The sequence below is a fragment of the Panulirus ornatus genome, chromosome 49 (assembly GCF_036320965.1).
Source record: "Panulirus ornatus isolate Po-2019 chromosome 49, ASM3632096v1, whole genome shotgun sequence".
Taxonomy (NCBI): Eukaryota; Metazoa; Arthropoda; class Malacostraca; order Decapoda; family Palinuridae; genus Panulirus; species Panulirus ornatus.
In genome coordinates, this window is record NC_092272.1 from 8,753,962 (window position 1) to 8,781,722 (window position 27,761).

A 27,761-nucleotide genomic window follows, 5' to 3' on the forward strand; every position below is an offset into this window, starting at 1 on the left:
TAAAAGGGCCCTGGAGTTACCTCAACTCTTTTTCCAGGAGTTTCCAAAGTTCCAAGGCAGCACTACTAAACTAGGGAAATGACGGACTCCTTTGGAATGAGTTCTTTGGCAAGACTGTTCTCCCAAAGGTGACTTTTCACTCATGGTTTACCTTTAGGCACATGAAGTCCAGTAATACCATATATATATGAATATGTACATATAAATAAGAGGTCAGATATATCTCAAAAAATATATATCAACTCCAATTCCTGTACTACAGGCTCGTAGGTTTTCAAAAAAATGCCACCAAACATGTTTAATAATTTCTGTAAAAATAAATGAGGTTTACACAGCATCATTAATACACAAAAGGCATCATAGTAATACCAGCTGATGGTGATTTGCTACAGGAATTCATATTGTATATTAGCCGAGTTCAAAGAAAAAAATTATCATTTAACAGGCAAAATTCATAACTACAAAGTTCAGTGAAGCAAATATATGCATGTTCAATGTTCTTCCAAAACTCCAAATGATTCCCTATCACTTCATAAAACCAATGACTATGTTACCAAAATCATATGTTACCAAATCAATCTCCTAAGGAGTGCAATAACCCCTTATCACATTACCATTATTCTTACAAACCATTTTTCTGCCCTAATTATCTTGTATCCTTCCACTGTCAATCTGCTTGTAGTTTTCAACCAAATACTAATTCAGTTGTGTTTATGGCACAAAATCTCAATTTAGTAACTTCACAACACTCTAAGCCAAGACTGATAACTTTGCTGATGTTCCTTTTATTCATTACAATTAAGTTACAAATTCATCAGAATGTTCTGTAAGTGCCTTGGTTTTATGAATGAAGTTCCTTTTGGAAAGAAAAGTATACTTTTGTACCAATACAATTTCACTTCTTTTCCTTTACAAAAGTTCTGAAATCCTATGAATACTTTTCAGTAAAAGAAGACACATTAGCTCAAAATCAAAGCAAATAACCTCTGTCCTCTTCTCTAAAAGCTTTATTAACAAATCATCAAAATCAAATAACAAGCACCTCAATATCTGATGACTTTAATATGAATTATCCTGCCCAAAATCCCAACCCTTCACAGCCTGCAGTCCTTGAGGATCACTTCATAAGTGCATCAACCACCGCTTTAGCATCCAGCTTGCGGAGATCTGTGTAAGTCTGGCCTGTTCCAACAAACACAATTGGCTGGCCAGTGATGTAGGTCATTGATATGGCAGCTCCCACCTATAAAACAAAGTACAACCCTTCAAACAAAAATAATTAAAAACAATTTTTTTCTTCATGTTTTGTCACTGTCTCCCACGTTACCAAGGTAGCGAAAGGAAACAAAGAATGGCCCAACCCACCCACATACACATGTATACACATAAATGCCCACACACGCACATATACACACCTATACATTTCAATTTTTTTTTTTTGTTTTTTTTCTTGCTTTGTCGCTGTCTCCCATGTTTGCAAGGTAGCGCAAGGAAACAGACGAAAGAAATGGCCCAACCCACCCCCATACACATGTATATACATACGTCCACACACGCAAATATACATACCTACACAGCTTTCCATGGTTTACCCCAGACGCTTCACATGCCTTGATTCAATCCACTGACAGCACGTCAACCCCGGTATACCACATCGCTCCAATTCACTCTATTCCTTGCCCTCCTTTCATCCTCCTGCATGTTCAGGCCCCGATCACACAAAATCTTTTTCCCTCCATCTTTCCACCTCCAATTTGGTCTCCCTCTTCTCCTCGTTCCCTCCACCTCCGACACATATATTCTCTTGGTCAATCTTTCCTCACTCATTCTCTCCATGTGCCCGAACCATTTCAAAACACCCTCTTCTGCTCTCTCAACCACGCTCTTTTTATTTCCACACATCTCTCTTACCCTTACGTTACTTACTCGATCAAACCACCTCACACCACACATTGTCCTCAAACATCTCATTTCCAGCACATCCATCCTCCTTCGCACAACTCTATCCATAGCCCACGCCTCGCAACCATACAACATTGTTGGAACCACTATTCCTTCAAACATACCCATTTTTGCTTTCCGAGATAATGTTCTCGACTTCCACACATTCTTCAAGGCTCCCAGAATTTTCGCCCCCTCCCCCACCCTATGATCCACTTCCGCTTCCATGGTTCCATCCGCTGCCAGATCCACTCCCAGATATCTAAAACACTTTACTTCCTCCAGTTTTTCTCCATTCAAACTTACCTCCCAATTGACTTGACCCTCAACTCTACTGTACCTAATAACCTTGCTCTTATTCACATTTACTCTTAACTTTCTTCTTTCACACACTTTACCAAACTCAGTCACCAGCTTCTGCAGTTTCTCACATGAATCAGCCACCAGCACTGTATCATCAGCGAACAACAACTGACTCACTTCCCAAGCTCTCTCATCCCCAACAGACTTCATACTTGCCCCTCTTTCCAAAACTCTTGCATTCACCTCCCTAACAACCCCATCCATAAACAAATTAAACAACCATGGAGACATCACACACCCCTGCCGCAAACCTACATTCACTCAGAACCAATCACTTTCCTCTCTTCCTACACGTACACATGCCTTACATCCTCAATAAAAACTTTTAACTGCTTCTAACAACTTGCCTCCCACACCATATATTCTTAATACCTTCCACAGAGCATCTCTATCAACTCTATCATATGCCTTTTCCAGATCCATAAATGCTACATACAAATCCATTTGCTTTTCTAAGTATTTCTCACATACATTCTTCAAAGCAAACACCTGATCCACACATCCTCTACCACTTCTGAAACCACACTGCTCTTCCCCAATCTGATGCTCTGTACATGCCTTAACCCTCTCAATCAATACCCTCCCATATAATTTACCAGGAATACTCAACAAACTTATACCTCTGTAATTTGAGCACTCACTCTTATCCCCTTTGCCTTTGTACAATGGCACTATGCACGCATTCTGCCAATCCTCAGGCACCTCACCATGAGTCATACATACATTAAATAACCTTACCAACCAGTCAATAATACAGTCACCCCCTTTTTTAATAAATTCCACTGCAATACCATCCAAACCTGCTGCCTTGCCGGCTTTCATCTTCCGCAAAGCTTTTACTACCTCTTCTCTGTTTACCAAATCATTTTCCCTAACCCTCTCACTTTGCACACCACCTCGACCAAAACACCCTATATCTGCCACTCTATCATCAAACACATTCAACAAACCTTCAAAATACTCACTCCATCTCCTTCTCACATCACCACTACTTGTTTTCACCTCCCCATGTGTGCCCTTCACTGAAGTTCCCATTTGCTCCCTTGTCTTATGCACTTTATTTACCTCCTTCCAGAACATCTTTTTATTCTCCCTAAAATTTAATGATACTCTCTCACCCCAACTCTCATTTGCCCTCTTTTTCACCTTTTGCACCTTTCTCTTGACCTCCTGCCTCTTTCTTTTATACATCTCCCACTCAATTGCATTTTTTCCCTGCAAAAATCATCCAAATGCCTCTCTCTTCTCTTTCACTAATAATCTTACTTCTTCATCCCACCACTCACTACCCTTTCTAATCAACCCACCTCCCACTCTTCTCATGCCACAAGCATCTTTTAGACAATCCATCATTGATTCCCTAAATACATCCAATTCCACCCCCACTCCCCTTACTTCCATTGTTCTCACCTTTTTCCTTTCTGTACTCGGTCTCTCCTGGTACTTCCTCACACAAGTCTCCTTCCCAAGCTCACTTACTCTCACCACCCTCTTCACCCCAACATTCACTCTTCTTTTCTGAAAACCCATACAAATCTTCACCTTAGCCTCCACAAGATAATGATCAGACATCCCTCCAGTTGCACCTCTCAGCACATTAACATCCAAAAGTCTCTCTTTCACGCGCCTGTCAATTAACACGTAATCCAATAACGCTCTCTGGCCATCTCTCCTACTTACATACGTATACTTATGTATATCTCGCTTTTTAAACCAGGTATTCCCAATCATCAGTCCTTTTTCAGCACATAAATCTACAAGCTCTTCACCATTTCCATTTACAACACTGAACACCCCATGTATTCCAATTATTCCCTCAACTGCCACGTTACTCACCTTTGCATTCAAATCACCCATCACTATAACCCGGTCTCGTGCATCAAAACCACTAACACACTCATTCAGCTGCTCCTAAAACACTTGCCTCTCATGATCTTTCTTCTCATGCCCAGGTGCATATGCACCAATAATCACCCATCTCTCTCCATCCACTTTCAGTTTTACCCATATCAATCGAGAATTTACTTTCTTACATTCTATCACATACTCCCACAACTCCTGTTTCAGGAGTACTGCTACTCCTTCCCTTGCTCTTGTCCTCTCACTAACCCCTGACTTTACTCCCCAGACATTCCCAAACCACTCTTCCCCTTTACCCTTGAGCTTCGTTTCACTCAGAGCCAAAACATCCAGGTCCCTTTCCTCAAACATACTACCTATCTCTCCTTTTTTCACATCTTGGTTACATCCACACACATTTAGACACCCCAGTCTGAGCCTTCGAGGAGGATGAGCACTCCCTGCGTGACTCCTTCTTCTGTTTCCCATTTTAGAAAGGTAAAAAATACAAGGAGGGGAGGATTTCTGGCCCCCCGCTCCTGTCCCCTCTAGTCGCCTTCTACGACACGCGAGGAATGCGTGGGAAGTATTCTTTCACCCCAACCCCCAGGGATAATATATTATATTTTTTTATTATACTTTGTCGCTGTCTCCCGCGTTTGCGAGGTAGCGCAAGGAAACAGACGAAAGAAATGGCCCAACCCCCCCCCCCATACACATGTATATACATACGTCCACACACGCAAATATACATACCTACACAGCTTTCCATGGTTTACCCCAGACGCTTCACATGCCTTGATTCAATCCACTGACAGCACGTCAACCCCGGTATACCACATCGCTCCAATTCACTCTATTCCTTGCCCTCCTTTCACCCTCCTGCATGTTCAGGCCCCGATCACACAAAATCTTTTTCACTCCATCTTTCCACCTCCAATTTGGTCTCCCTCTTCTCCTCGTTCCCTCCACCTCCGACACATATATCCTCTTGGTCAATCTTTCCTCACTCATTCTCTCCATGTGCCCAAACCACTTCAAAACACCCTCTTCTGCTCTCTCAACCACGCTCTTTTTATTTCCACACATCTCTCTTACCCTTACGTTACTCACTCGATCAAACCACCTCACACCACACATTGTCCTCAAACATCTCATTTCCAGCACATCCATCCTCCTGCGCACAACTCTATCCATAGCCCACGCCTCGCAACCATACAACATTGTTGGAACCACTATTCCTTCAAACATACCCATTTTTGCTTTCCGAGATAATGTTCTCGACTTCCACACATTCTTCAAGGCCCCCAGAATTTTCGCCCCCTCCCCCACCCTATGATCCACTTCCGCTTCCATGTTTCCATCCGCTGCCAGATCCACTCCCAGATATCTAAAACACTTCACTTCCTCCAGTTTTTCTCCATTCAAACTCACCTCCCAATTGACTTGACCCTCAACCCTACTGTACCTAATAACCTTGCTCTTATTCACATTTACTCTTAACTTTCTTCTTCCACACACTTTACCAAACTCAGTCACCAGCTTCTGCAGTTTCTCACATGAATCAGCCACCAGCGCTGTATCATCAGCGAACAACAACTGACTCACTTCCCAAGCTCTCTCATCCCCAACAGACTTCATACTTGCCCCTCTTTCCAAAACTCTTGCATTACCTCCCTAACAACCCCATCCATAAACAAATTAAACAACCATGGAGACATCACACACCCCTGCCGCAAACCTACATTCACTGAGAACCAATCACTTTCCTCTCTTCCTACACGTACACATGCCTTACATCCTCGATAAAAACTTTTCACTGCTTCTAACAACTTTCCTCCACACCATATATTCTTAATACCTTCCACAGAGCATCTCTATCAACTCTATCATATGCCTTCTCCAGATCCATAAATGCTACATACAAATCCATTTGCTTTTCTAAGTATTTCTCACATACATTCTTCAAAGCAAACACCTGATCCACACATCCTCTACCACTTCTGAAACCACACTGCTCTTCCCAATCTGATGCTCTGTACATGCCTTCACCCTCTCAATCAATACCCTCCCATATAATTTACCAGGAATACTCAACAAACTTATACCTCTGTAATTTGAGCACTCACTCTTATCCCCTTTGCCTTTGTACAATGGCACTATGCACGCATTCCCAATCCTCAGGCACCTCACCATGAGTCATACATACATTAAATAACCTTACCAACCAGTCAACAATACAGTCACCCCCTTTTTTAATAAATTCCACTGCAATACCATCCAAACCTGCTGCCTTGCCGGCTTTCATCTTCCGCAAAGCTTTTACTACCTCTTCTCTGTTTACCAAATCATTTTCCCTAACCCTCTCACTTTGCACACCACCTCGACCAAAACACCCTATATCTGCCACTCTATCATCAAACACATTCAACAAACCTTCAAAATACTCACTCCATCTCCTTCTCACATCACCACTACTTGTTATCACCTCCCCATTTGCGCCCTTCACTGAAGTTCCCATTTGCTCCCTTGTCTTACGCACTTTATTTACCTCCTTCCAGAACATCTTTTTATTCTCCCTAAAATTTAATGATACTCTCTCACCCCAACTCTCATTTGCCCTTTTTTTCACCTCTTGCACCTTTCTCTTGACCTCCTGTCTCTTTCTTTTATACATCTCCCACTCAATTGCATTTTTTCCCTGCAAAAATCGTCCAAATGCCTCTCTCTTCTCTTTCACTAATATCTTACTTCTTCATCCCACCACTCACTACCCTTTCTAATCAACCCACCTCCCACTCTTCTCATGCCACAAGCATCTTTTGCGCAATCCATCACTGATTCCCTAAATACATCCCATTCCTCCCCCACTCCCCTTACTTCCATTGTTCTCACCTTTTTCCATTCTGTACTCAGTCTCTCCTGGTACTTCCTCACACAAGTCTCCTTCCCAAGCTCACTTACTCTCACCACCCTCTTCACCCCAACATTCACTCTTCTTTTCTGAAAACCCATACAAATCTTCACCTTAGCCTCCACAAGATAATGATCAGACATCCCTCCAGTTGCACCTCTCAGCACATTAACATCCAAAAGTCTCTCTTTCGCACGCCTGTCAATTAACACGTAATCCAATAACGCTCTCTGGCCATCTCTCCTACTTACATAAGTATACTTATGTATATCTCGCTTTTTAAACCAGGTATTCCCAATCATCAGTCCTTTTTCAGCACATAAATCTACAAGCTCTTCACCATTTCCATTTACAACACTGAACACCCCATGTATACCAATTATTCCCTCAACTGCCACATTACTCACCTTTGCATTCAAATCACCCATCACTATAACCCGGTCTCGTGCATCAAAACCACTAACACACTCATCTTCAGCTGCTCCCAAAACACTTGCCTCTCATGATCTTTCTTCTCATGCCCAGGTGCATATGCACCAATAATCACCCATCTCTCTCCATCAACTTTCAGTTTTACCCATATCAATCGAGAATTTACTTTCTTACATTCTATCACGTACTCCAACAACTCCTGTTTCAGGAGTACTGCTACTCCTTCCCTTGCTCTTGTCCTCTCACTAACCCCGACTTTACTCCCCAGACATTCCCAAACCACTCTCTCCCCTTTACCCTTGAGCTTCGTTTCACTCAGAGCCAAAACATCCAGGTCCCTTTCCTCAAACATACTACCTATCTCTCCTTTTTTCACATCTTGGTTACATCCACACACATTTAGACACCCCAGTCTGAGCCTTCGAGGAGGATGAGCACTCCCTGCGTGACTCCTTCTTCTGTTTCCCATTTTAGAAAGGTAAAAATACAAGGAGGGGAGGATTTCTGGCCCCCCGCTCCTGTCCCCTCTAGTCGCCTTCTACGACACGCGAGGAATGCGTGGGAAGTATTCTTTCACCCCAACCCCCAGGGATAATATATTATATTTTTTTATTATACTTTGTCGCTGTCTCCCGCGTTTGCGAGGTAGCGCAAGGAAACAGACGAAAGAAATGGCCCAACCCCCCCCCCATACACATGTATATACATACGTCCACACACGCAAATATACATACCTACACAGCTTTCCATGGTTTACCCCAGACGCTTCACATGCCTTGATTCAATCCACTGACAGCACGTCAACCCCGGTATACCACATCGCTCCAATTCACTCTATTCCTTGCCCTCCTTTCACCCTCCTGCATGTTCAGGCCCCGATCACACAAAATCTTTTTCACTCCATCTTTCCACCTCCAATTTGGTCTCCCTCTTCTCCTCGTTCCCTCCACCTCCGACACATATATCCTCTTGGTCAATCTTTCCTCACTCATTCTCTCCATGTGCCCAAACCACTTCAAAACACCCTCTTCTGCTCTCTCAACCACGCTCTTTTTATTTCCACACATCTCTCTTACCCTTACGTTACTCACTCGATCAAACCACCTCACACCACACATTGTCCTCAAACATCTCATTTCCAGCACATCCATCCTCCTGCGCACAACTCTATCCATAGCCCACGCCTCGCAACCATACAACATTGTTGGAACCACTATTCCTTCAAACATACCCATTTTTGCTTTCCGAGATAATGTTCTCGACTTCCACACATTCTTCAAGGCCCCCAGAATTTTCGCCCCCTCCCCCACCCTATGATCCACTTCCGCTTCCATGTTTCCATCCGCTGCCAGATCCACTCCCAGATATCTAAAACACTTCACTTCCTCCAGTTTTTCTCCATTCAAACTCACCTCCCAATTGACTTGACCCTCAACCCTACTGTACCTAATAACCTTGCTCTTATTCACATTTACTCTTAACTTTCTTCTTCCACACACTTTACCAAACTCAGTCACCAGCTTCTGCAGTTTCTCACATGAATCAGCCACCAGCGCTGTATCATCAGCGAACAACAACTGACTCACTTCCCAAGCTCTCTCATCCCCAACAGACTTCATACTTGCCCCTCTTTCCAAAACTCTTGCATTTACCTCCCTAACAACCCCATCCATAAACAAATTAAACAACCATGGAGACATCACACACCCCTGCCGCAAACCTACATTCACTGAGAACCAATTACTTTCCTCTCTTCCTACACATACACATGCCTTACATCCTCGATAAAAACTTTTCACTGCTTCTAACAACTTTCCTACTACACCATATATTCTTAATACCTTCCACAGAGCATCTCTATCAACTCTATCATATGCCTTCTCCAGATCCATAAATGCTACATACAAATCCATTTGCTTTTCTAAGTATTTCTCACATACATTCTTCAAAGCAAACACCTGATCCACACATCCTCTACCACTTCTGAAACCACACTGCTCTTCCCCAATCTGATGCTCTGTACATGCCTTCACCCTCTCAATCAATACCCTCCCATATAATTTACCAGGAATACTCAACAAACTTATACCTCTGTAATTTGAGCACTCACTCTTATCCCCTTTGCCTTTGTACAATGGCACTATGCACGCATTCCACCAATCCTCAGGCACCTCACCATGAGTCATACATACATTAAATAACCTTACCAACCAGTCAACAATACAGTCATCCCCTTTTTTAATAAATTCCACTGCAATACCATCCAAACCTGCTGCCTTGCCGGCTTTCATCTTCCGCAAAGCTTTCACTACCTCTTCTCTGTTTAACAAATCATTTTCCCTAACCCTCTCACTTTGCACACCACCTCGACCAAAACACCCTATATCTGCCACTCTATCATCAAACACATTCAACAAACCTTCAAACTACTCACTCCATCTCCTTCTCACATCACCACTACTTGTTATCACCTCCCCATTTGCGCCCTTCACTGAAGTTCCCATTTGCTCCCTTGTCTTACGCACTTTATTTACCTCCTTCCAGAACATCTTTTTATTCTCCCTAAAATTTAATGATACTCTCTCACCCCAACTCTCATTTGCCCTCTTTTTCACCTCTTGCACCTTTCTCTTGACCTCCTGTCTCTTTCTTTTATACATCTCCCACTCAATTGCATTTTTTCCCTGCAAAAATCGTCCAAATGCCTCTCTCTTCTCTTTCACTAATACTCTTACTTCTTCATCCCACCACTCACTACCCTTTCTAATCAACCCACCTCCCACTCTTCTCATGCCACAAGCATCTTTTGCGCAATCCATCACTGATTCCCTAAATACATCCCATTCCTCCCCCACTCCCCTTACTTCCATTGCTCTCACCTTTTTCCATTCTGTACTCAGTCTCTCCTGGTACTTCCTCACACAGGTCTCCTTCCCAAGCTCACTTACTCTCACCACCCTCTTCACCCCAACATTCACTCTTCTTTTCCGAAAACCCATACAAATCTTCACCTTAGCCTCCACAAGATAATGATCAGACATCCCTCCAGTTGCCCCTCTCAGCACATTAACATCCAAAAGTCTCTCTTTCGCACGCCTGTCAATTAACACGTAATCCAATAATGCTCTCTGGCCATCTCTCCTACTTACATAAGTATACTTATGTATATCGCGCTTTTTAAACCAGGTATTCCCAATCATCAGTCCTTTTTCCGCACATAAATCTACAAGCTCTTCACCATTTCTATTTACAACACTGAACACCCCATGTATACCAATTATTCCCTCAACTGCCACATTACTCACCTTTGCATTCAAATCACCCATCACTATAACCCGGTCTCGTGCATCAAAACCACTAACACACTCAATCAGCTGCTCCCAAAACACTTGCCTCTCATGATCTTTCTTCTCATGCCCGGGTGCATATGCACCAATAATCACCCACCTCTCTCCATCAACTTTCAGTTTTACCCATATTAATCGAGAATTTACTTTCTTACATTCTATCACATACTCCCACAACTCCTGTTTCAGGAGTATTGCTACTCCTTCCCTTGCTCTTGTCCTCTCACTAACCCCTGACTTTACTCCCCAGACATTCCCAAACCACTCTTCCCCTTTACCCTTGAGCTTCGTTTCACTCAGAGCCAAAACATCCAGGTTCCTTTCCTCAAACATACTACCTATCTCTCCTTTTTTCACATCTTGGTTACATCCACACACATTTAGACACCCCACTCTGAGCCTTCGAGGAGGATGAGCACTCCCCGCGTGACTCCTTCTTCTGTTTCCCATTTTAGAAAGTTAATACAAGGAGGGGAGGATTTCTGGCCCCCCGCTCCCATGCCCTTCACTGAAGTTCCCATTTGCTCCCTTGTCTTATGCACTTTATTTACCTCCTTCCAGAACATCTTTTTATTCTCCCTAAAATTTAATGATACTCTCTCACCCCAACTCTCATTTGCCCTCTTTTTCACCTTTTGCACCTTTCTCTTGACCTCCTGCCTCTTTCTTTTATACATATATATATATATACATATATATATATACATACACATACACACGCACATATACACACACACACACACATATACATATATATACATATGAAAAAAAGTAAGAAATAATTTAGAAAACTGAAACTTCTAGCTTGAAATGAAATGTATGTATACATTTCAATGTATACATACATATACATACAAAGACGTAAACATATATACACATACACATATTCACGCATGCTACCTTCATCCATTCCCGCCGCCACCCCACCACAAATGAAATGACACCCCCCTCCCTCCGTGTGCATGCGAGGTAGCACTAGGAAAGGACAACAAAGGCCACATTCATCCACACTAAGGCTCTAGCTGTCATGTGTAATGTAATTAAAAACTACTTACTAATATTTCCTGACTTTATAAACAATACCAGAGCATGATCACGCATCTTACACTATAATCTAACCATTAAGCACTTAATAAATCATTTTCATACGAGTCTAGTTCCATGCTGCTTAATACAAAATGCTTTCTGATTTTCCATTCAATAATTCCAGATTCCCAAACACTAACAACCTACTTCCTTTCCCATGATTAGATCATCACTTTCATCTTAAAAGTAAGACCATGCTGCTATGTCCTCCATTGTAAATAAAATTAATAATTTCATCTTGTGGACTCTGTAAAGCATTAGAACTTAGTGGTTATTCAGCAAGTTTTAGCATGAAAAAGTCTTACAACTTGAAAATGTTCATAACTATAAATGTTGGTGCTAAACCAATTCAGCTCATGCTTAAATTAGGCCAGTATCCTTAATGTGCAGTTTACTGTGAAACAGTAATTGTTGGTGGGATTCCCTTTCTTTGGCTACTTCAAATATGATCTAATTGAATCTATCTCTTCCAGGTTTATACAAACATCACATCAACCTAGATGCATCATTCCCCATGCAGCTTCTTTGTAGTTATTTTACCTATTAAGGTCCATCAGATACCATTTTCTTCAAATAATAATGCCAAATCTTAATGAAAATACTCATGTCCTCATAAAACAGCAACCCTCAGAATAAAATGCTGATTAATAGAATTTGCAAAGTAATACAAATGTTCTAGAGGAGGAAATGCTCTTAAATTTGAAATTATTGAGAATAAGCTTGAACATTTTCCATTATATTTTCAAATAATGGTCAGCAGCCATCTAAGCAAAAAATATAAGTTCTTTTCCATAGCTAGAGCCCTATAAACATCTGAGAGAGCATCTGATCAGTAAGGGGTTAAAAGATAGGTGACTAAACAGGCTGACAGATCCTCATTTATTAACTCAGCAACCTGTTCATACCTAGGACACAAAGGTCAGAGATCAAGTGATGCTTTGCAACCTCTCAAAAACATTTATTCACTGTCTACTGGAAACCATGCTCTTGCCCTGTTACAGTCTAGAATCATGAAATGGATCTTCAAAACAGAAAGAGGAGAAAGAATGAATAGAAAAGAAATGGACATCATAGGGCTCTGCCTACAAGAAAGGCTTTTCCTTAAAAACCTATTCATCTCAACTATGCAGAGAACCCAAAAAGTATTTAAGAACATGAATGTATGATAGAGAATGGGCCTCAGAAAAACCATAGCAAAACTAAACCTTTTAAATGTTGTCCACGTATATGTACCCCCTCTAAAGATAAGACAAAGCAAGTAAATATGAAATATGAGTACTTTGAAGGTTTGTTGAATGTGTTTGATGATAAGAGTGGCAGATTTAGGGTGTTTTGGTTGGGGTAGTGTACGAAGTGAGAGAGTCAGGGAGAATGGTTTGGTTAAGAAAAGAAGTGGTGAAACCCTTGTAGAAGATGAAATCCAGCAAGATGACATGTTTGGATGGTACTGCAGTTGGATTTATTATGAAAGGGAGTGACTGTGTTGTTGATTGGTTGGTAAGGATATTCTATGTATGTATGAATCATGATGAAGTGCCTGAAGATTGGCAGAATGCATCTATAGTTCCACTGTACAAAGTCAAAGGTGAGTGTTCAAACTACAGAGGAATAAGTTTGTTGAGTATTCCTGGGAAATCGTATGGGAGGGTATTGACTGAGAGGGTGAAGGCATGTGCGAAGCATCAGATTGAGGAGGAAAAGTATGGTTTCAGAAGTGGTAGAGGATGTGTGGATCAGGTGTTTGCTTTGAAGAATGAGTGAGAAATATTTAGAAAAACAGATGGATTTTTTTTTTTTTTTTTTTTTTTGCTTTGTCGCTGTCTCCCGCATTTGCGAGGTAGCGCAAGGAAACAGACGAAAGAAATTGCCCAACCCACCCCCATACACATGTATATACATACGTCCACACACGCAAATATACATACCTACACAGCTTTCCATGGTTTACCTCAGACGCTTCACATGCCTTGATTCAATCCACTGACAGCACGTCAACCCCGGTATACCACATCACTCCAATTCACTCTATTCCTTGCCCTCCTTTCACCCTCCTGCATGTTCAGGCCCCGATCACACAAAATCTTTTTCACTCCATCTTTCCACCTCCAATTTGGTCTCCCTCTTCTCCTCGTTCCCTCCACCTCTGACACATATATTCTCTTGGTCAATCTTTCCTCACTCATTCTCTCCATGTGCCCGAACCATTTCAAAACACCCTCTTCTGCTCTCTCAACCACGCTCTTTTTATTTCCACACATCTCTCTTACCCTTACGTTACTTACTCGATCAAACCACCTCACACCACGTATTGTCCTCAAACATCTCATTTCCAGCACATCCATCCTCCTGCGCACAACTCTATCCATAGCCCACGTCTCGCAACCATACAACATTGTTGGAACCACTATTCCTTCAAACATACCCATTTTTGCTTTCCGAGATAATGTTCTCGACTTCCACACATTCTTCAAGGCTCCCAGAATTTTCGCCCCCTCCCCCACCCTATGATCCACTTCCGCTTCCATGGTTCCATCCGCTGCCAGATCCACTCCCAGATATCTAAAACACTTCACTTCCTCCAGTTTTTCTCCATTCAAACTCACCTCCCAATTGACTTGACCCTCAACCCTACTGTACCTAATAACCTTGCTCTTATTTGTACGTGGCATTTATGGATCTGGAGAAAGCATATGATAGGGATTTGTAAGTGGCATTTAAGGATCTGGAGAAAGCATATGATAGGACTGATAGAGATGCTTTGTGGAAGGTCTTGAGACTATATGGAGCTGGAGGTAAGCTGGTAGAAGCAATAAAAAGTTTTTCTCAAGGATGTAAAGCATGTGAACAAGAAGGATAAGAGGTTCCTAATGAAGGTCGGTCTGTGGCAGGAGTGTGTGATGTCTCCATGGATGTTTAATTTGTTTATGGATGGGGTGGTTAGGGAGGTAATTGCAAGAGTTTTGGAGACAGGGGCAAGTATGCAGTCTGTTGGGAAGAGAAGGCCTGGGAATTGAGTCAATTGTTGTTTGCCAATGATACAGAAGTTAGTGACTAATTTTGGAAAAGTGTGAAAAAGGAGAAAATTGAGAGTAAATGTGAATAAGAGCAAAGTTATTAAGTTCAGTAGGGTTGAGGGACAAGTTAATTGGGATATAAGTTTGAATGCAAAAAAATTGGAGGAAGTGAAGTGTTTTAGATATCTGGGAGTGGACTTAGCAGTGAATGGAACCATGGAAACATAAGCGAGTCACAAGGTGAGGGAGGGGGCAAAGGTTCTGGTAGCAATGAAGAACGTGTGGAAGGAAAGTTATCTTGGAGAGCAAAAATGTGTAATTTTTAAGGAATAGTAGTTCCAACAATGTTATATGGTTGCAAGGCATGGGTTACTTATAGGGTTGTACAGAGGAGGGTGGTAATAGAAAGAGTGTGGTTGAGAGAGCAGAAGAGGGTGCATTGAAATGGTTTGGTCACATGGAGAGAATGAGTGAGGAAAGATTTACAAAGAAGATATATGTGTCAGAGGTGGAGGGAACAAGGAGAAGTGTGAGACCGAATTGGAGCGATCGGGGCCTGAACATACAGGAGGGTGAAAGGCATGCAAGGAATAAAGTGAATTGGAACGATGTGGTATACCAGGGTCGACCTGCTGTCAATGGATTGAACCAGGGCATGTGAAGCGTCTGGGGTAAACCATGGAAAGTTTTGTAGGGCCTGGATGTGGAAAGGGAGCTGTGGTTTCAGTGCATTACACATGACAGCTAGAGAGAAAGTGTAATCGAATGTGGCCTTTATTGTCTTTTCCTAACACTACCTCGCACACATGCAGAGGGAGGGGGTTGCCATTTCATGTGTGGCGGGGTGGCAACGGGAATGAATGAAGGTAGCAAGTATCAATATGTACATGTGTATATATGTATATGTCTGTGTATGTATATGTATGTATACGCTGAAATGTATAGGTATGTATATGTGCATGTGTGAGCGTTTATGTATATACATGTGTGTGTGGGTGGGTTGGGCCATTCTTTCATCCGTTTCCTTGCGCTACCTCGCTATCGCACGAGACAGCAACAAAGTATTATAACAATAATAATCAACTCAAATTGTAAGGAGAAATATTAACCAACAAAATGAAAATGAGCTCAAAGATATTGAAATATCAAAATATGATATAATTAAGGGAACTGATAAGCTCAGAGAAAATTCCACTCCAGAACTGGATGAAATCCCAGCCATATTCAACAAAAAGACAAAAACTACAATAGGAAAACCAATGACGTTATTACTGAGGCAAAGCCTGGATAACACCTAAATTGCCCTCCCAGATAATGACCTCTCTTTCCACATATTCCTCAATGCTCCCTGAACCTTCTCCCCCTCCCCCATTCAATGACACACTTCTGCTTCTATGGCTGCATTTGATGCCATGGTTACTTCCAGGTATCTAAATACAGTAACCCCTCAATTAAATGTACCCCGACTTAACAGATTTCAGATTTAAATAATAATCATTAATTAATAACAATTTAAAAATTGCAACTGGAGGGATGTCTGATCATTATCTTGTGGAGGCTAAGGTGAAGATTTGTATGGGTTTTCAGAAAAGAAGAGTGAATGTTGGGGTGAAGATTGTGGTGAGAGTAAGTGAGCTTGGGAAGGAGACTTGTGTGAGGAAGTACCAGGAGAGACTGAGTACAGAATGGAAAAAGGTGAGAACAATGGAAGTAAGGGGAGTGGGGGAGGAATGGGATGTATTTAGGGAATCAGTGATGGATTGCGCAAAAGATGCTTGTGGCATGAGAAGAGTGGGAGGTGGGTTGATTAGAAAGGGTAGTGAGTGGTGGGATGAAGAAGTAAGAGTATTAGTGAAAGAGAAGAGAGAGGCATTTGGACGATTTTTGCAGGGAAAAAATGAAATTGAGTGGGAGACGTATAAAAGAAAGAGACAGGAGGTCAAGAGAAAGGTGCAAGAGGTGAAAAAAAGGGCAAATGAGAGTTGGGGTGAGAGAGTATCATTAAATTTGAGGGAGAATAAAAAGATGTTCTGGAAGGAGGTAAATAAAGTGCGTAAGACAAGGGAGCAAATGGGAACTTCAGTGAAGGGCGCAAATGGGGAGGTGATAACAAGTAGCGGTGATGTGAGAAGGAGATGGAGTGAGTATTTTGAAGGTTTGTTAAATGTGTTTGATGATAGAGTGGCAGATATAGGGTGTTTTGGTTGAGGTGGTGTGCAAAGTGCGAGGGTTAGGGAAAATGAGTTGGTAAACAGAGAAGAGGTAGTAAAAGCTTTGCGGAAGATGAAAGCCGGCAAGGCAGCAGGTTTGGATGGTATTGCAGTGGAATTTATTAAAAAAGGGGGTGACTGTATTGTTGACTGGTTGGTAAGGTTATTTAATGTATGTATGACTCATGGTGAGGTGCCTGAGGATTGGCGGAATGTGTGCATAGTGCCATTGTACAATGGCAAAGGGGATAAGAGTGAGTGCTCAAATTACAGAGGTATAAGTTTGTTGAGTATTCCTGGCAAATTATATGGGAGGGTATTGATTGAGAGGGTGAAGGCATGTACAGAGCATCAGATTGGGGAAGAGCAGTGTGGTTTCAGAAGTGGTAGAGGATGTGTGGATCAGGTGTTTGCTTTGAAGAATGTATGTGACAAATACTTAGAAAAGCAAATGGATTTGTATGTAGCATTTATGGATCTGGAGAAGGCATATGATAGAGTTGATAGAGATGCTCTGTGGAAGGTATTAAGAATATACGGTGTGGGAGGCAAGTTGTTAGAAGCAGTGAAAAGTTTTTATCGAGGATGTAAGGCATGTGTACGTGTAGGAAGAGAGGAAAGTGATTGGTTCTCAGTGAATGTAGGTTTGCGGCAGGGGTGTGTGATGTCTCCATGGTTGTTTAATTTGTTTATGGATGGGGTTGTTAGGGAGGTGAATGCAAGAGTTTTGGAAAGAGGGGCAAGGATGAAGTCTGTTGGGGATGAGAGAGCTTGGGAAGTGAGTCAGTTGTTGTTCGCTGATGATACAGCGCTGGTGGCTGATTCATGTGAGAAACTGCAGAAGCTGGTGACTGAGTTTGGTAAAGTGTGTGAAAGAAGAGAGTTAAGAGTAAATGTGAATAAGAGCAAGGTTATTAGGTACAGTAGGGTTGAGGGTCAAGTCAATTGGGAGGTGAGTTTGAATGGAGAAAAACTGGAGGAAGTGAAGTGTTTTAGATATCTGGGAGTGGATCTGGCAGCGGATGGAACCATAGAAGCGGAAGTGGATCATAGGGTGGGGGAGGGGGCGAAAATTCTGGGAGCCTTGAAGAATGTGTGGAAGTCGAGAACATTATCTCGGAAAGCAAAAATGGGTATGTTTGAAGGAATAGTGGTTCCAACAATGTTGTATGGTTGCGAGGCGTGGACTATGGATAGAGTTGTGCGCAGGAGGATGGATGTGCTGGAAATGAGATGTTTGAGGACAATGTGTGGTGTGAGGTGGTTTGATCGAGTAAGTAACGTAAGGGTAAGAGTGATGTGTGGAAATAAAAAGAGCGTGGTTGAGAGAGCAGAAGAGGGTGTTTTGAAATGGTTTGGTCACATGGAGAGAATGAGTGAGGAAAGATTGACCAAGAGGATATATGTGTCGGAGGTGGAGGGAACGAGGAGAAGAGGGAGACCAAATTGGAGGTGGAAAGATGGAGTGAAAAAGATTTTGTGTGATCGGGGCCTGAACATGCAGGAGGGTGAAAGGAGGGCAAAGAATAGAGTGAATTGGAGCGATGTGGTATACCGGGGTTGACGTGCTGTCAGTGGATTGAATCAAGGCATGTGTATGGGGGTGGGTTGTGCCATTTCTTTCGTCTGTTTCCTTGCGCTACCTCGCAAACGTGGGAGACAGCCAAAAAAAAAAAAAATAAATAAAAAAAATAAAAAATAAAAAAAAATTAAAAAATTAAAAAAATCTCAAATACCACACCATGGCTGTACCAGTTTTTGGTAGTGTGGGTTATACTCGCTTTGTTTCAGTCTCATTCTGCCTCAAGGTACTGTGTGGTTAGAGAACTGTGACTTTATTTATCAAATAATTTTGCAATCCTTACAAATCAAAATGGCATCAAGTGATAGAATAGTTATAAGAAAGTGTGTGAAATGCATTGTTTTACTGCATATTGCATAAAGAAAATGGCCCGTAGGTTACATTCTCAATTTAATGGGCTTTCGGCATTAAAGGACACCCCCTTCCCCTAAGTGGTCCATTAAATCGAGGGTTTACTGTACACTAAACTTCCTACCTATAGATGATGATATATTTCCTCCATCTGTGCTCCAAGAAGAACAGCCTCAATGATTTCAGCTATTTCCAATGATTTAGTTCCTTTACCACTTTAATATGAGCCATGGAAGATCTCTGGATACTTTCTAATTCTGTGGCTTTGCCTGCTTTATAAGTTAATATTAGAACACAGTAATATTCTGTTTGTGAAAAATTAGCACCTCAAAAAGTATCATCATTTGTTTTTCAACCACTGTCTTAAAAGTCCACCATCCCTCTGGAGGAGGGAACAACTGTTGTTCTGTTGTGACTGCAGATGGCAAGGTCATCAAACATCATTACTCCAATATCTTTCAAATTATTCAGTTGGTTTATGACTGTCTGTCCAGCTGGTATTCTGTACTGTTTCTGATTTTCCATTTTCCCCATACAGGAGTTGAAATTTATCACCAATCATAAGCATAATGTTCTTGGTGGCCTATTGGATGACTAAATTTCTGTCTGTCTGTCTGCAGCATTTGTGTCCTTTGCTGACCTGATTTTCATTCTTACTCTAGTGTCACCTGCACTGGATATGAAACAGTGAGTTGTGTTCTTGTCAACATCAATCATAAGAATGAGGTACATGAGGGATGTTAGTACAGTTCTTTAGAGGACTGAGCTCTTAACTGTGGAGGCACTGGAAATGGCAAGGTTTACACCTACTTATTGTGATCTTTTAGTTTAGAAGTTGAGTGTGAGTCTCCCATTTTTTTTTAGGTTATTACTATCTTACACACTGTAGGTGCTATGATGCCATGGTCACAATTATCACACACTGTTGCAAAGTCTGTGTAAATCACATCAGCATTTTGTGTATTCTCCAGAGCCTTGACAATCTTATCAATGTGGTCAAGCAACTGGGATATGTAAGATCTTCCCACCTTGAAATCAAGGTAGTCTGGGCTATTTAGATTATTTGATTCCATAAATTAGTTTTGTATTAAGATTCTCGAAGATTTTAATAATGTGTAATTTCAGTGGTATCACCTCTGCTTTCACCTTTATGAAGTGGGGCATGAGTCAGTTTCAAACTCTCAGGGATGACTGCAAAAATCTAGGCTTTTTCTCTAGAGAATAATTAGTGCTCATGCAAGAGGTGTTTTGCACTTCTTATGAAGTCCAGTCCTAAGGGAGAGTGCATTGGCATACTCTCAATGGCCTTCTCAATATCCTGTAGTGAAAAGGTAATATCTACAATATGTAATACACAGAGATTATTATTTAGGAAAGAGCTTGTTGGGTCATTTATTTTCAATAAAGTTTTTGGTTCACTGATTACCAGTTCATAATGCTTTTTTTAGAATTTCATTCATCTCTTGGCAGTCATCTGTAATGGTATGCTCTTCTATTTTGGGGGGGCTAATAGAGCTCATGGGGCTCAATTTGTGTTTTGCACATGAGTAAAGTATTTGGGGTTGTTTCTTACTTCATCAATGGCTCTTTGCTCTTCTTCCCTTTCCTTTTTTCTTTTTTTTTTTTTTTTTTTTTTTTTTTTTTTTGCCGCTGTCTCCCGCGTTTGCGAGGTAGCGCAAGGAAACAGACGAAAGAAATGGCCCAACCCACCCCCATACACATGTATATACATACGTCCACACACGCAAAATATACATACCTACACAGCTTTCCATGGTTTACCCCAGACGCTTCACATGCCCCGATTCAATCCACTGACAGCACGTCAACCCCGGTATACCACATCGCTCCAATTCACTCTATTCCTTGCCCTCCTTTCACCCTCCTGCATGTTCAGGCCCCGATCACACAAAATCTTTTTCACTCCATCTTTCCACCTCCAATTTGGTCTCCCTCTTCTCGTTCCCTCCACCTCTGACACATATATCCTCTTGGTCAATCTTTCCTCACTCATTCTCTCCATGTGCCCAAACCATTTCAAAACACCCTCCTCTGCTCTCTCAACCACGCTCTTTTTATTTCCACACATCTCTCTTACCCTTACGTTACTTACTCGATCAAACCACCTCACACCACACATTGTCCTCAAACATCTCATTTCCAGCACATCCATCCTCCTGCGCACAACTCTATCCATAGCCCACGCCTCGCAACCATACAACATTGTTGGAACCACTATTCCTTCAAACATACCCATTTTTGCTTTCCGAGATAATGTTCTCGACTTCCACACATTCTTCAAGGCTCCCAGAATTTTCGCCCCCTCCCCCACCCTATGATCCACTTCCGCTTCCATGGTTCCATCCGCTGCCAGATCCACTCCCAGATATCTAAAACACTTCACTTCCTCCAGTTTTACTCCATTCAAACTCACCTCCCAATTGACTTGACCCTCAACCCTACTGTACCTAATAACCTTGCTCTTATTCACATTTACTCTTAACTTTCTTCTTTCACACACTTTACCAAACTCAGTCACCAGCATATGATAGAGTTGATAGAGATGCTCTGTGGAAGGTATTAAGAATATATGGTGTGGGAGGCAAGTTGTTAGAAGCAGTGAAAAGTTTTTATCGAGGATGTCAGGCATGTGTACGTGTAGGAAGAGAGGAAAGTGATTGGTTCTCAGTGAATGTAGGTTTGCGGCAGGGGTGTGTGATGTCTCCATGGTTGTTTAATTTGTTTATGGATGGGGTTGTTAGGGAGGTGAATGCAAGAGTTTTGGAAAGAGGGGCAAGTGTGAAGTCTGTTGGGGATGAGAGAGCTTGGGAAGTGAGTCAGTTGTTGTTCGCTGATGATACAGCGCTGGTGGCTGATTCCCTTTCCTTTTTTTTTTTTTTTTTTTTTTTATACTCTGTCGCTGTCTCCCGCGTTTGCGAGGTAGCGCAAGGAAACAGACGAAAGAAATGGCCCAACCCCCCCCCCCCATACACATGTACATACACACGTCCACACACGCAAATATACATACCTACACAGCTTTCCATGGTTTACCCCAGACGCTTCACATGCCTTGATTCAATCCACTGACAGCACATCAACCCCTGTATACCACATCGCTCCAATTCACTCTATTCCTTGCCCTCCTTTCACCCTCCTGCATGTTCAGGCCCCGATCACACAAAATCTTTTTCACTCCATCTTTCCACCTCCAATTTGGTCTCCCTCTTCTCCTCGTTCCCTCCACCTCCGACACATATATCCTCTTGGTCAATCTTTCCTCACTCATTCTCTACATGTGCCCAAACCATTTCAAAACACCCTCTTCTGCTCTCTCAACCACGCTCTTTTTATTTCCACACATCTCTCTTACCCTTACGTTACTTACTCGATCAAACCACCTCACACCACACATTGTCCTCAAACATCTCATTTCCAGCACATCCATCCTCCTGCGCACATCTCTATCCATAGCCCACGCCTCGCAACCATACAACATTGTTGGAACCACTATTCCTTCAAACATACCCATTTTTGCTTTCCGAGATAATGTTCTCGACTTCCACACATTTTTCAAGGCTCCCAAAATTTTCGCCCCCTCCCCCACCCTATGATCCACTTCCGCTTCCATGGTTCCATCCGCTGACAGATCCACTCCCAGATATCTAAAACACTTCACTTCCTCCAGTTTTTCTCCATTCAAACTCACCTCCCAATTGACTTGACCCTCACCCCTACTGTACCTAATAACCTTGCTCTTATTCACATTTACTCTTAACTTAACTTTTAACTTTAACTTAGGATTCCCTTTCCTGTGTTTCATATAAAGTTTCGAATTTACAGTTTATGTCTGTTACTTCATCTGACAGGTTTTCTTTCCTGTGCTGGGTGACCTAAGGCTTTTGTAGAAAGTCTGCAATTCTTTTTCTTCTCCCGCACAGTGCTAGTCATTTTCTTTCAACCCTAGATTTTTTTTTAGCATCAAAGTGGTCATGCCTTCAAAACACTCCTCTGTTTTGGTACTCAGCATGGTTTTTCATTGTGTTGCACACATATCACTGACTGAATTTTATCATTTTATACTTTTTTTTTTTAAACTATTCGCCATTTCCCGTGTTAGCGAGGTAGCGTTAAGAACAGAGGACTGGGCCTTTGAGGGAATATTCTCACCTGGCCCCCTTCTCTGTTCCTTCTTTTGGAAAATACTAAATGCGCCTCAATGTTTACATGCATTTTGCCCAGGTGATTGAGCAACCAAATTTGTTTTTCCTTCACTTAGGATGTAATCACATAGCAGGGTGTTTGGGATGGTGATGTTGTATTATAGGTCCATCTTATTTGTAAAGATCAAGCCCAAAGTGTTTCTCTTGGTTGGTTTTGTTATTTGCTGACTGAGGAAAAAACTTGCCACACACTCTGAATAACTCTATTTGCAGCTGTTTGTCCAAGCTGCCTCTGGTATTAGTAGCTTCATGTTGATTCCTGTCTCCATTCTATGTGTGGTAGGTATAAGTCCCCTAAGATGCACACATCTGACCAGGTGATCTAACAAAAGGAAAGTAGAGGAGGATCTTGAAAGAGAAATTCATCAAATCAAGTTTTTGACCACAACATTTCACATTCACATTTCTATGTGGGACTTGACTTTCAACATTTTAAATCTCACACCTTTTTAAAAGCATGCCAGTTGGATAGCTACGGTAACATGAATATTTATTGGCCTTAATACATTCACCCATATACAAGAAGAAAACCTAAGTCATAATTTAAAAGTTACAATGACCAAATCCCCCCCGCTGCGTAATGATTTATAATTAATTTTCACCTGTAAGCCTTAAGTCATTTCTTGAAACATTAGTCTTAAGAAACATGGGTAAGATTTCATGCCTGTGAAATTGAATAGGTAAACAACGTAATGGTAGGCCAGGTGAACACACTTCTAGCTAATGCTCCATCCTTACCCAACAACATCTTGTCTCCATACACTGAAATGAGTGTGTTAAACTTATGGAATATTTTGCGAAACTCAAACCATGGATAGTGAAAGAAAGGTGTTAATCTATCTTTTATAAACTCCTTTGTTACTAACATTCTCCCAGAATTGTCTAATACACTCTGACTCCTTATAGATATCATTCTTCTATTTTAATTCACCTCTTTCCAAAACAGTTTATTACTCTCCCTTAAATTTTCATTCATTTTTCTGCTGAGATCTTTATTTGCATTCTTTTACTCTTATGTAATATCCTTGCAAATCTATTAAGGGCCTCAAACTCTCTACTCATTGCTCTTCATTCATTGACAACTTCTGGTGAACTGGTTAACTTCTTTCACACTCTTCCTCCTACATCAACTTTCTTAAATCTTCTTTACACTGCAGTACCTCTTTAAATGTGTCACCCTACAAAATTTACTTTTATTAAAAACTAAAACTCTACAGAAAACAACTATCTTTCTAAAGTAACAACTAACAGCAATGACTGAAAACCTGAAGAAAAAGCACACAAGTAATTCAATCTTAACAGAAAAGTAAACACTTTTCAGAAGAGTTGTTTAACAAGGTGTAAAGATACTTTATAGTATGTATGCTACCCTGTGCCTTTTCTTACTACATAAATAATGGCTGAAAGCTGATAAATAACTGCCTAGCTACAAGATAATTGTAGGTTAAAGTAGGCTTCATATTATCTATGGTGAGGTGCCTGAGGATTGGCAGAATGCATGCATAGTGCCATTGTACAAAGGCAAAGGGGATAAGAGTGAGTGCTCAAATTACAGAGGTATAAGTTTGTTGAGTATTCCTGGTAAATTATATGGGAGGGTATTGATTGAGAGGGTGAAGGCGTGTACAGAGCATCAGATTGGGGAGGAGCAGTGTGGTTTCAGAAGTGGTAGAGGATGTGTGGATCAGGTGTTTGCTTTGAAGAATGTATGTGACAAATACTTAGAAAAGCAAATGGATTTGTATGTAGCATTTATGGATCTGGATAAGGCATATGATAGAGTTGATAGAGATGCTCTGTGGAAGGTATTAAGAATATATGGTGTGGGAGGCAAGTTGTTAGAAGCAGTGAAAAGTTTTTATTGAGGATGTAAGGCATGTGTACCTGTAGGAAGAGAAGAAAGTGATTGGTTCTCAGTGAATGTAGGTATGCGGCAGGGGTGTGTGATGTCTCCATGGTTGTTTAATTTGTTTATGGATGGGGTTGTTAGGGAGGTGAATGCAAGACTTTTGGAAAGAGGGGCAAGTATGAAGTCTGTTGGGGATGAGAGAGCTTGGGAAGTAAGTCAGTTGTTGTTCGCTGATGATACAGCGCTGGTGGCTGATTCATGTGAGAAACTGCAGAAGCTGGTGACTGAGTTTGGTAAAGTGTGTGAAAGAAGAAAGTTAAAAGTAAATGTGAATAAGAGCAAGGTAATTAGGTACAGTAGGGTTGAGGGTCAAGTCAATTGGGAGGTAAGTTTGAATGGAGAAAAACTGGAGGAAGTAAAGTGTTTTAGATATTTGGGAGTGGATCTGGCAGCGGATGGAACCATGGAAGCGGAAGTGGATCATAGGGTGGGGGAGGGGGCGAAAATCCTGGGAGCCTTGAAGAATGTGTGGAAATCGAGAACATTATCTCGAAAAGCAAAAATGGGTATGTTTGAAGGAATAGTGGTTCCAACAATGTTGTATGGTTGCGAGGCGTGGGCTATGGATAGAGTTGTGCGCAGGAGGATGGATGTGCTGGAAATGAGATGTTTGAGGACAATGTGTGGTGTGAGGTGGTTTGATCGAGTAAGTAACATAAGGGTAAGAGAGATGTGTGGAAATAAAAGAGGTGGTTGAGAGAGCAGAAGAGGGGTTTTGAAATGGTTTGGGCACATGGAGAAAAAAGGTGAGGAAAGATTGACCCGAGGGTTTTTGTGCAGGGGGGAACGAGGGAAAGGGGAACCAAATTTGGGGGTGGAAAAATGGGTGAAAAAAATTTTGTGTGATCAGGGGTAACGCAGGGGGGTGAAAGGAGGGCAAGGGAAAGAGGAATTGGAAACGTTGGGAAACCGGGGTTGACTGCTGAGTGGATGAACAGGCATGTGAAGCATCTGGGGGAAACCATGGAAAGCTGTGTGTAGTTATTTGCATGTGTGGATGGTTTTACATGTGAATGGGGGTGGGGTTTTGGCCATTTTTTCGTCTGTTTCCTTGCGCAAAACCTCGCAAAACGCGGGGGGCGCGACAAAGCAAAAAAAAAAAAAAAAAAAAAAAAAAAAAAATGAAAAAAATGATTTTAATCCAGGCAATTGTAACTACGCTACTTCCAAAACAAAACAAAAATAACTCCATTAGTACAACCCCGAGATTAACTTTAAATTTAAAGACAAACTTGGCCGGAAAAAGCAAAAAGGGTTACCTTATCATCAAAAGTATCAAAAATTGGCAGGGGAATGCCTCAAAAACCCGGAAGTTTTTGGGTGGTGGAAATGGGTTTGCCCGACACGATTGAACTTACAAGGATCCACGTCATACCAACAAGGGCCTCACCCACGAAAAGAGTTTAAGTTGGTTCATTCCCCCGATCGTTTAAAATAAAAAAAATTGAGTTTTTGTTAACCATCAAAACAATTTTTGCTATTTTTAAATGTGGTTCCTTTTTCAGAAAATTTTTATGTTTACTGACTTTATTTACTAAAGAAAAAAATTTTATTTTTCTTCCCAAGTGGTTTTTTTGATCAAAAATTATGGCCCCCAGATTGTCAGACAGAACGGGATGAAAAAAAATTTTGCAAAAGAAAATTTTGAAAAAAATGAATTTCACCTTTTCAGTTAAAATCAAAAAACCACTATTGCTAGACAAAATTTGGCCCCCTATTTTGGTTATAGCTTAAACACACTAAAAAAAAAGGGTGCTTTTCTGAAGATAGCTTTTTCTTTCTTTTTGGGTAAATAAAATAGCTCAATTTCTTACTTGGGAAAAATTTTAAACCAAAATAATCAAAATGGAAATTTAATTACAAAAATACGGGCACAGGAAACAACAATTTAAAGTGAGGTTGTACGAGCCCTTTTTTAAAAATATATCATAAGAGATAGCAGGCAACCACTGATCGGGAAGTAGGGAGTCCCCGGGTTTTAGGATTTTTAACCCAGCTCTGTGCTGTTCGTTACATTCCCTTCCTTAGTCCCTTTGGTGTCTCTTCTTAAGCCCCCAAAAACTCACATTTCCCTTTAAGATCTTTTTCCATAAACCTTGAAAACTCGCAAACTCTAGATTTATAACAGGAAAAGGGGAAAAACAAAAAATCAATGTTTTTTTTCAACACACTCAGTTTAAAAGGGCCAACTTGGGGTTTAAAAAGGAAAAAAAAGTTTGGACATTTCCCAGGGGCCCCCCTTTAAACCCCTTTTAATTATTAATTTTAAACCCAAACCCCCCAAAACCCACCTTCCCCAAACAATCCAAACCCTCCCTTTCTTCCCATTTCTCCCAAAGGGCATTTTCGGGGAAAAAAGGGAAACCCAAAAACCCCTCTCTTTTCATTCAAAACCCCCTTTCCCCAAAACCACCAAAAATTTCCCCCCCCCTAACTTTCCTTTAAATTAAATTACCCCCTTAATTTTTCCAAAAATTTTTATTAAAAATTTTTTTTTTTTTTTTTTTTAAAACCTGATGCCTTTGCTTTTGGGTCGAAGGAAAACCCAAC

General features: G+C 41.3%; 1 protein-coding gene across 1 annotated transcript in view; it reads right to left on the reverse strand.

Moving 5' to 3' along the window:
• Nucleotides 1-293: 293 nt before the first annotated feature.
• The window catches only part of SrpRalpha (signal recognition particle receptor alpha), a 75,575-nt gene continuing 48,107 nt past the window's right edge, over nt 294-27,761 (reverse strand). Inside the window, exon 6 of the mRNA XM_071690949.1 lies at nt 294-1,243. Coding sequence (XP_071547050.1) covers nt 1,118-1,243 — 126 coding nt within the window. The 3' untranslated portion in view covers nt 294-1,117. The remainder of the gene's footprint in view (nt 1,244-27,761) is intronic.